Below are 10,554 nucleotides of genomic sequence, written 5' to 3' on the forward strand. Positions count from 1 at the left end.
ATAGATTCTATCCCAAACATTTATATTCTAACTTTAAGAAGAGATTTTTAAAACTCAAACTAAAGCGTTCATGATGTGTAATTGAGGGCAGGATAACATTGAATCACTTTTACAAACGTTAGGAATATAAATAGAACGATTTAAACATTAGGGACACAAATAAGATTTACCCTAAACATTGGGACAAAAACGATACTTTACTCTTTATTTTATTTTAATTTAAAGCTCCCCAATTTCTTCCTCCAATACAAATAATCTTGTTTTATTAATAATTGAAATGTTTATGTTGACATCAGTGGCTAGAAGAAGTGATAATGGAGAGGTTAAAAGATTTGAAGTTGGCTTAGCGAAACAATATTCAGGTTTGAATTGCATAATTTTTTGTTTTTTAATGTAAGAATTATTTTTCTATCAACGATAAAAATGGTTTCTTAATTTCTTTCAAGAAAAAAATAAACAAAAGAAAGAAGTAAATTTATGCTCGTATACGGTGACTACATGTTTTTGGTACATAATTTTTTAATATTTTTAGTTATTATTTTTAATAAATAAATTTTATTAATTCATATGTATAAATTTTGAAAAATATATTTATAAATTGTATTAATTTTATGTGTATAAAGTTATGATAAATATAGATATAAATTATATTTTTTTTGTGATTATGCTTTTTTGTGTATAAAACGTCTATAAATATAGATATAAATTATTAATAACCAAATATTGATAAAAAAAAAAGAGAAAGTTTAGAGGGTTAGTAACTTTTGTATTTTGTGACCAGCACTTAATCATTAAAAGAAAAGTGAGTGATCTCCCACCATTTGATGTAATCTCACACTATTAAAAACATTATTAACGACCAATTAATAATTATAAAATACAAAAGTTGCTGGCCCCTAACACTCCTCAAAAAAAAATATTTACTAATAATGTCACATTATTTTTTAAGAAATATTACTTATAAATTAGAATTGAAAATTGAATTTTAGACATTCTATTATATGCATTCATATTTTCAATGCATTTAGTAATCTTTTAATTTCTTATAATTTAACGTTTTGCAGCCTAAAGACATGCTTACTTTAAATTCTTGAAGAAGAAGAGGAACAAAGTTATGTCAAGGCTAGCTTATACGATAGCAAAAGGAAATTAAATGTGATGCTTTCTAACAATTTTGCCTTTCACTTGTCTCATTCTTTAGTGAGAAATTTTTAGTGGAAGGTTAATGTGTATAGTATAGGTGTTTGCCACTTGAGCTTTAATATTTTTATTATTTATTTTTTCTTTAATATTTATTTGGAATCTCTCTAAAATATTTTTATTTACTAAAAGTTCTCAAAAATTATTTTCATCGAATATATTGGTTTCTATTTTGTTTTTAATCAAATTTCAAATATACATATTGAACAAATAAATTTTTGACAAATTTTATTATAAGATATTTAAATCCTTAAAAAATATTATTATAAGATAAATTAATTCTCTTTAAAAAGATAAAAAAATTAATATGTCCTATGACAATAATTTTCAAGGACTAGAAAATAAAAATTTATAAGAAACTAGTATCTCATCTAAAATTTTTAGATTTATTTAACAACTAAAAATTAAAATATTAAAAAAAGAAGAAGAAAAAGCATAAATGAGATAGAATTAGTGTCTATTTATAATATAAAGCTGATAAAGGAATATTCACATAAAAATACTTTAAATATATTTTTTAAAATTTTTGATATGTCACATTTTAATTGGTTGTATCAAAAAATCAATTAATAATTTATTTTTTAAAATTTAGTTTTTAAAACTCAGTTCGACCCGCACGGTTTACATAAACCGGACCGAATTTTTTTTCTATCCATTACTGATACGATGTCGTTCAGCAATTCTAAATTCTACATTCTCCGGACTCGCACTCAAGCTCGTCGTCGCTTTCTCGGCTCCGGTCTCTCTCACGGTCTCCGGTCTCCCACCCAGTTTTGCTCGCGCGCCTTCTCTGCCCTCGTCATCGCCGGCGGCGGAAGCAGCAAGTCTCGGGACTATTTATAGTGTTTGGATTGTAATATAACGGGTCTTAATTTCAGAGTTTTACGAAAAATCGAATCAAATTAGTCAGTTAAACCGATCCAATTGTAAATCGAATTGGCATATAGTTCGCTTTATCATTCAAAACCGGCAATGATTATACTGCTTACGAATCACTGAATTGGCTGGTTGGCTTGAACCGGGACATAGCCGGTTTGAATAAAAGGACGTTGTACTGCTAAGGAGTTAATAGTGTAAGTGTACAATACTATTGATTTATAAAATAAAACATCATCCATAAACTGATTTTGAGATTCATCAAGAATAGAATTTTTGATTTTTCGGATCTAATGGTTATATCTTTAATATTCTCTAAACCACCATTGTTCACATTGGCTATCTATACTTTCTCTTTGCATTGTTATAATTAAAACAAAAAAAAAAACAAAAAAACAAAACAAAAGAGAAGGAGACTTCGAGCACCTTCTCCCTCAGTCCGTCTCATCCTCTCAAACGAAGCTTTTCCAGTTTTCCTCCCCAAATCAGAGAGAAACCCTAGGTTACATGGTCTCCCCCACCGCTGCCGCCGTCCGTGGCGCTCAGGCACCAGTTTGTCCGCGCTTCTTCAGTTCTTCCTCATTCAACAATCGGAGCGTCACTGCTCGTCGTCAGTGGTCTTCGTCTTCCTCGAGCTCGTGGTCGAAGTCTCGAACAGTCCAAAGCCTCTCCGTCGTCCAACCCCTCTCCAACAGTTCAACCCGTCTGCCCTTCCTCGTGCTTCTGCCCCTCTGCTCAGACTGCTCAGAATGAAGGCAATGTCTTCATTTTTTTTTAATTATTCGTTCTCTGTTCATGGTTCTTTTGTTCTCTGTTCTTCAGTTCTGCTTGTGCTACCCAAATTGAAATTTGAATTATTGAATGATTAGCTATGCTTGATTGAATCATTGAATGATTAGTTGATTTTAGTCCTGTGTCTTCGTTTCTGTAGTGTATTGTCCTCACTCCTCTGTTTTCTTGCTTTGGATTGAATCATTGAATGATTAGTTTATTTTAGCTTACAGGGTAATCTTTGTTAACATTGTGATGAAATCTTGCTAAAATTGTGAAGAGCTAAAAACTTTATTAATCTTCCATTCTTTATTAAAGTTTGGTTAAAAGTTGTCAGAAAAGAAGTAAATTATGCTAAAAATGTAATCTTTATTAAAATTAGAATCAGTTTTTCCACTTTTTTGTCAGGAAAGAAGTAAATTGATCATGATCAGCCTTTTAATTCAATGAAGGAATATAAATTGAATTAACTCAAATATATGAAAATTTTGACTTTTGAGTTTATACTTTAAAAATATTATAAGATTTTGGTTGATGTAGGGTTTTAAATTTGGATGATATTTGAACATTTATATCAGCATATAATTATGTTTTAGTATATTTATTTATATTTTATATATTATTTTATTATAAAACAGTTTTTCGGTTGAACCAACAGTTGAATCAATTGGATCAGTAAACCAATAACTAGAACAGTTTGATTACTGGTTTGGTTTTCAGAACTTGGTTTTACTCAAGAAATAAAAATCTTGGGCTCACTTCTATTCCATGGCGCTGTTGTGACAGAAAACTTGCTAACACTGAATCATGTTCTTCCTTTCACTTCATCCTCATCTATCTCTCAACTCATCAACGCATTCATACTCTTACACTTGCATTTTCTCTTCATTCAACAACAACAATCAGAATCAGCATCACCATCACCATCCCAATTCCATTCCAATACCCAAAGACCCCAACAATTCTCATTATGATGCTTCCTCCATCACCATCAAAGTCAAAGCTCCAACACCTCCATGGATAAAGGGTCCCCTTCTTCTCCAACCTCACGACGTCCTTGACCTCTCTAAGCCCAAAAACAAGAGGCTCAGCAAGCGCCACATGGATAAAGAAGAAGAAGAATCTGAGCGTGTTGATAAGGCCCTCCATGGGAAAGAGGTCAGAGGGAAGAAGGTCATGAAGAGAATCGCCAGAAGCATCGAGAGACTTAGGAGAAATCGTAATTCAGCTGAGACCCAATTGAGTTCTTCTGCAAAAGAAGAAAGCTTTGGAGGGTATTTGGAGAAATTGGAGGAGAATGTTATGGTTAGGAGCAAGGAGAGAATGCCTTGGGAGAGGAATGTTTCTGTGATGGATTCTTCAGCAAAAGATAAAAACTTTGATGGGTATTATGGTAAATTGGAGGAGAATGGTGATGATGATGAGGAGCAGGTTAGGAGGAGGAAGAGGAGAATGCCATGGGAGAAGGATGAGAAGAGTGTTTTATTTGCGAGGTTGAAGAAGGAAAAGCCCGTGACCGCTGCTGATTTGACTCTTGATGAAGTGCTTCTTAAGAGGCTTAGGAGTGAGGCTGCAAAGATGAGAATTTGGGTGAAGGTTAAGAAACTTGGTGTTACACAAGACGTTGTGGATGAAATCAAAAGGACTTGGAGGAACAATGAGCTTGCCATGCTTAAATTTGACATCCCCTTATGCAAGAATATGGATAGAGCCCGAGAAATTGTTGAGGTTAGGCCCTTGTCCCTAAATGTGGTCTTTACTCGTATATGGAGTATAATTGTTAAATCTTATAGTAGAATATCCGGTCTTCCATGTTAAATTGATTGCAATGATCATATTGCTGGATGTTAGAAACATTGTGTTAACATGTTTTGCTTTGACTGACTGATAATGATGGAAAAGATGGGTAATCTTGGCTAAGCTCCCTGCTTCTGAAGTTTTTTTCTTTTCTTGGTTAGGCAATTGTTTAGTTTAGTAGAATTTCCAATTTTGAGAGTTGAAGAGTTGAACCAAGGATTTTCCTAGTATACTTATAGATGTTCAAGAACGGAAATTGATGTGAGCAAGTTTGACTTACAAGTAATTATTGACTTCTGATATTTCAAGGAAATGTGCTATAGCATTGCTATATGAAAGCAGGAAATATCTCTTATATGTGTAGTAATTGTATGAATCATCTAGTATTAATGAGTCTTGTTTGACTTTTGGATAATTATTTCCATTATGTATTGTGTATGGTTCATGTTGTCATTGTTGTGCATCCATTGTATTTGATGGCTACATTAGTGTTTGCTCTGTGTGGATAGATGAAGACTGGTGGTTTGGTTGTTTGGAGTAGAAAGGATACTCATGTTGTATACCGAGGATGCAATTATCAGTTGACTTCTAGAAGTTCTCCAAAGGTTTATCCTCGCTATATTCATGGACAAACTAAAAGTCCTTATGAAACGAACATGGTGGAGTCAGTTAAATCCAACAATACTAGTGACATGCCAAGCGGGAATGGTAACAATAATGCTTCCACATCAACTTGCATTCAAGAAGTGCATTGCAGTGGATCATTGTATGAGAGGGAGACTGATAGATTATTGGATGACTTAGGGCCTCGGTTCGTTGATTGGTGGTATCCCAAGCCACTTCCAATAGATGCTGATCTACTTCCAGAAGTGGTTCCTGGATTTAAGCCTCCATTTAGGCTGTGTCCACCTTATTCAAGTGCAAAAATTACTGATTATGAGTTAACATTCTTCAGGAAGCTTGCTAAACCTTTGCCAGTCCATTTTGTCCTTGGTATGCTCCTGGATGTTGGTGGTTTCTGGTCAATGATTTATTTTGCTATGCATGAAAATTATTCAACAGTGTGAGGAGCTATGTTCTATCATATGACTTAGGTTCTTAATCAAGCCACCTCGTTGATGTCAATTTTGATAGACCACCTAAATACATTGTTGTTGATGCTATTATATTAACTAATCATACATAGAAAAGCAGTCTCTGTAACAAGAATTAATTGCTTGAAGATTGATGAATCGAATCATTACATGTATATGAAAATCATAATAAGTTGGCTGTCAACCAATATTAGCTCTCAGAAAGAAAATAAAGCTATATTCAAAAATACTTTCATGGTTATCCCTTTATGCATAAAGTCAATTAAATCATTGTGTGTGTTTAATATGAACTATGAAGGAAGGAACAGAAGACTTCAAGGCTTAGCTGCTGCTATCCTAAAGTTGTGGGAGAAGAGTCTTATTGCAAAAATTGCTATCAAGTTTGGAATTCCAAATACCGACAATGAATTGATGGCCAATGAACTAAAGGCAAGTTTGATAGACAATCTATCGTTCAGTATATGCAAGTTTCAAGACATCATAGACTAAATAGGTATATGTTGAGCTTGTGTCATTGATATTATGCATATAAGGCTATCTGTGCTTCATTGAGTTTGATCTTATTTATTGATTATACTGACTTGCTTTTGGGGAAAAACTGATCACTTTGGTTGTTCTCTCTTGTGAACTTGCTCGGTAAGGGCTGTAATAATTCAATTTAGCTAAAATCATCCCTTGCACCAATTTAAAAAAAAAACAATAATTTCATGATTAGCTTCTATATATGCCTAGTATTTGATAGTGGTGGAAGGGGCACTGGACTATCCTTTTACATTTTGTATATTAATTGTTTTGTATGAGAAACAAATGTGTATGTATAACTTTGATATCTGCAATGCAGCTTCTAACCGGGGGAGTTACGTTGCTGCGTAACAAGTATTACATAATTCTCTACAGGGGAAACGATTTCCTTCCTAGCAATGTTGCATCTTTGGTGGAAGAGAGAGAATTGGAACTTAAAAGTTGCCAACTTTCTGAAGAAGTTGCACGGATGAGAGCAAATGAAGCCGTTTCTTCTAGTGATTATGCACAACAAGAAACAAGTACAAGTGGAACTTTAACAGAATTTGAGGAAATCCAAACGAAGCTTGAGGATGTAAAAAATGGCAATGCAGATTTAAATATTCAACTGGAAGCAGAAATATATAGATTGGAGAGGCAATTGAAAGAGCAACAGCGCAAAGCTTTAATTGTGAGATTCATTTTGTTACTTTCTGTCCTTTTGCATTTATCTACTGGAACTTCTATAATAAACTTATTGATTCTGCAGATTAGCAAGAAAATAGAGAGATCGACAGAGGAACTAGCAAAGTTAGATGCTGCATGGACTCCTGCAGAGAAGGATGCAGACGTAGAAATCATGACTGATGAGGAGAGACAATGTTTCCAAAAGATAGGATTGAAGATGAGTGGTTTATTAGTGCTTGGTAACGAAATTCCATCTGCATCTGTCTCTTTTTGCCGAAAAGCTTGTATTTTTTCGCTAAGAAAAAATTTATGCTAAACAAATACAGGTAGGCGTGGAATCTTTGATGGTGTATTGGAAGGCCTACACCAGCACTGGAAACACAGAGAAGTTGTAAAGGTCATCACAAAGCAGAGACTAATCAGTCGGGTCATATACACTGCGAAAATGCTGGAGACTGAGAGTGGTGGAATCTTGGTTTCAGTTGACAAACTCAAAGAGGGGCATGCAATCATTATCTACCGTGGTAAAAACTATAAAAGGCCTTCAGAAAAGGTAGCAAAAAATCTCCTAACCAAAAGAAAAGCATTGCAAAGATCTCTTGAAATGCAGAGACTCGGAGTAAGATTTCTTTCTTTAGCATGTCATTAGTCTCCTAGTTTTCATTGGGAAATTCACATCCAAATCCTTTATATGTTTTCCTTTCCCATTGTTTGGATTCCCTCTTTCATTTAGAGTGGTCTGCTTTCTATTGTTTCAGTCACTGAAGTTTTTTGCTCATCAGAAACAGCAGACTATCTCCGATTTGAAGCTAAAATTGGTAAATCCGAGTAATTATTCTTGAATTTTGCATTCATGCATGGAAGCTATGAAGCACGGACACTTAGCTGAGTTATCGGACACGACACTCACCGACACTCGTCCGACACGCGTGTCTGCTGTGTCCAACCGTGTCTTAATAAAAAATAAAAATTCTTCTCCGGACACGCCTGGACACACCTAAATACCATCCCGTGTCAACATGTCCAATCTTATTCTTAACATATATTCTTAAAATAAATTTAGATATAGTATATATTATTATTTATTAAAATAAAAAATATTTTAAATACTTGATATAATTAAAATAAGACTTTAAAAATAATTAAAAATTTTAATTTATATATTAATATCAATAAAATATCAAAATATCATTATGATTTATCTAAAAAATACTTTATATTTTATATATATGCATGTTCCCGTGTCATGTAGGATTTTAAAATTCGCGTTTCGGCGTGTCCCGTGTCGTATCGTGTCCCGTGTCCGTGTCAATGTCGGTGCATCATAATATGGAAGTATTAACAGTTAAAATTTCATGTTGGTGTCTTTTCCATTTAACTGACTGTACAATGACATTTGTAGGGTGAACTGCAGCAGAAAAAGGAAGCCAAGCAGCGCAAAACTGACAATTAATGCGTGCGTATCTATGCTGCCACAGTTTACATTGATAACTGGTGTAGAATGTATTTCATTGTTTTAAACTTATTCTTTTATTTTCTGCATATGTCTAGGCTGTTAAGATATTGAGGACTAATTATAAGCCCTCGGATTTGAATATCCTCTATGCTGATTGCTGAATGATCCTCAAATCATATAGCTCTCTTAGTTGAAGTTTCGCTGCATGAAAAATAGATCATGGAAAAAGGAAGCAAAGACTTTCTTTACAACAAAGGTTGCAAGGCTACTAATTTTTGCTGAAAAGTCCAAATGTTGTCTAGAAATTAGATTAGTTTTTTTCTAATATAAAATTGTAACTTTTTTAAATGTTTATTTTGGAAGTTGAATTTATTTTTTTTAGATATTTGATTCATATTTTATTATGTACATAATTCATATAAATCAATGGAAGATTAATTTTAGTATTCTATTTTATCTTAAAGATTAATTTATTAATATTTTTATTTTATTTTTTATTTTTTTTATTTGAAAAGGATTAGGTCACGTTTTGAGAGTGTAACGATAACTTTTCAGTTTTTGCTACGCTTTAAAAACATGGTTGTATGTTTAGTTTTTGGCACGTTTTAAAAGCGTGACTGTATGTCCACTTTTCAGCACGCTTTAAAAGCGTGGCTATAGGTTATACATATAACATACAATCATGATTTTAAGCATACCAATAGATGAAAGCGTGACAAAAAATGGTTCTAATAAATCGATAAAAGCATGGCAATAAAACAACCAGAACACTTGCAATATTTTCTTGTACTGAACATAACAAATTTTGTTTTTAAAAGAAAAAATAAGATAACAAATAAAAATAAAGTTAATTGGGGGAGAAGGTAATTGCCTCTACGGCCAGGGGTGTTGGAGCTTGGTTTCTTACGGCCAAGACTTTAAGGTCCTTTTTCACTGCTGATTTTGACTTTTCTAGCGCATCTTTTCCGGTGATGATATTCACGACTATGGTGGAGTCGGAGTTAGGACTTTTTTATGATGTTTGTCGTAATGTCCTTGGGTTGCGGCCTTCGCGGTCTGGTGATCTTTCCCTTTTCGTTCTTCTAGATTTCCGGATGATCTTGGCGAACTCGGGGAGTTTGCCATCTCGGATGACTTGTTCAAGGGTGTCTTTCAGATCGAAACAGTCTTGGATTTTGTGCCCATATCCTCGGTGATAATCGCAATACAGGCTTTTGTTGCCGCATGTCTGCTCTTTCAGTTATCGTGCTTTCGGGAGGATGTCTTATTCTGCTATTTGGTGGTAAATTTCTGTGATGGAAGCGAGCAGGGGGTGTAGTTTGAGAACTTTCCCACCTTGGGAAATCGGTTAGGGTTTGCCGGTTTGGAGTATTTTTTCTGGCTTTCTTTTGGTGGCGGGTTATTGCGAGGTGTCGTGTTGCCGTGTTGCCATTTATTAGCGGCCACAACTTGATTCAACTCTTCGTCGTTGATGTATTTCCTTGTGACACTTTGAATTTCGTGCATAGTCCAAACCGGCTTGGTGGTGAGGTATTTTCGGAAGTCTTCGTTCATGAGGCCATTTGTCATGCAGAGACTGTTGACCGAGTCCGTGAGCCCGTCGACTGTGAGGCACTTGTCGTTGAACCTATCGAGGTATTTTCTCGTGGATTCCTCTTGTCTCTGGGTGATTACGAGTAAGCTGATGGGGTGCTTGGCTTTGGTGATTCTGGTGGTGAACCGTTTGGGAGGGCTGTTGAATAGTTTGGGAGCAGGGCCAGCTAGGGTTACCGGGAAGGCCATACACCAGACCGTGTTAGCGGCTCCTTCTAGGTTCATCCTGACTTCGAAGGCCGTTAGGTGTTCTTGGGGATATTTGGTCCCGTCGTATTTCATGTTTGTGGGCTTGTCAAATCCCTTTGGAAGCTTGGCTCTTAAAATTCTGTCGGTGAATGGGGCGGCTCCCATTATCACATGTTCGCTTCTTGCTCGCTTGGCTTCCCGGTGGTGCCATCAGTCGTCTTCTTTACGTCAGTGTTTCGGATCCCGAAAAATACTGCGGTCGTGTCTCTTGCTGTGTCGCCATTCAGGTGACCTGTTGTGCCTAGTTTCACGGTGAGATCGGGTTCTGGAAGTCGCATGACTTCCATGTTCCGCGTGATACTGTTCTTTATTCGTAACCCGCCCCTCGAG

The 10,554-nt window shown here is 35.0% G+C and overlaps 2 protein-coding genes across 3 annotated transcripts; one reads left to right on the forward strand and one right to left on the reverse strand.

Annotated features, from left to right (window-relative positions):
- The first annotated feature begins 2,472 nt into the window (after nt 1-2,472).
- Nucleotides 2,473-8,763, forward strand: LOC130948816 (chloroplastic group IIA intron splicing facilitator CRS1, chloroplastic-like). Of its 2 annotated transcripts, XM_057877689.1 has the most exons (10): nt 2,473-2,831; nt 3,634-4,575; nt 5,154-5,637; nt 6,037-6,167; nt 6,580-6,930; nt 7,009-7,165; nt 7,253-7,545; nt 7,685-7,744; nt 8,329-8,382; nt 8,478-8,763. In XM_057877689.1, exons 2-9 carry the CDS (start codon nt 3,655-3,657, stop codon nt 8,377-8,379), a joined length of 2,448 nt encoding a protein of 815 aa, XP_057733672.1. In that variant the 5' UTR covers nt 2,473-2,831; nt 3,634-3,654; the 3' UTR covers nt 8,380-8,382; nt 8,478-8,763. The 2 variants fall into 2 exon arrangements, with proteins under 2 accessions (XP_057733672.1, XP_057733671.1); XM_057877688.1 differs by having other exon boundaries at nt 2,473-4,575.
- An 891-nt stretch (nt 8,764-9,654) lies between these two features.
- On the reverse strand, nt 9,655-10,329 carry LOC130950401 (uncharacterized). The gene has a single exon (XM_057878894.1). It carries the CDS (start codon nt 10,327-10,329, stop codon nt 9,655-9,657), a length of 675 nt encoding a protein of 224 aa, XP_057734877.1.
- Between the last annotated feature and the right edge of the window lie 225 nt (nt 10,330-10,554).

This window comes from Arachis stenosperma, chromosome 9 (assembly GCF_014773155.1).
Source record: "Arachis stenosperma cultivar V10309 chromosome 9, arast.V10309.gnm1.PFL2, whole genome shotgun sequence".
Classification (NCBI taxonomy): domain Eukaryota; kingdom Viridiplantae; phylum Streptophyta; class Magnoliopsida; order Fabales; family Fabaceae; genus Arachis; species Arachis stenosperma.

Bases quoted from the DNA above. Each gene is read 5' to 3' on its own strand.
- LOC130948816 (XM_057877688.1), top strand. From the start codon at position 3,655: ATGTTCTTCCTTTCACTTCATCCTCATCTATCTCTCAACTCATCAACG. The intron at 7,166-7,252 runs GTAACGAAATTC...AAACAAATACAG, and splicing joins GAGTGGTTTATTAGTGCTTG to GTAGGCGTGGAATCTTTGAT. The intron at 7,546-7,684 runs GTAAGATTTCTT...CTATTGTTTCAG, and splicing joins TTGAAATGCAGAGACTCGGA to TCACTGAAGTTTTTTGCTCA.
- LOC130950401 (XM_057878894.1), bottom strand. From the start codon at position 10,329: ATGGGAGCCGCCCCATTCACCGACAGAATTTTAAGAGCCAAGCTTCCA.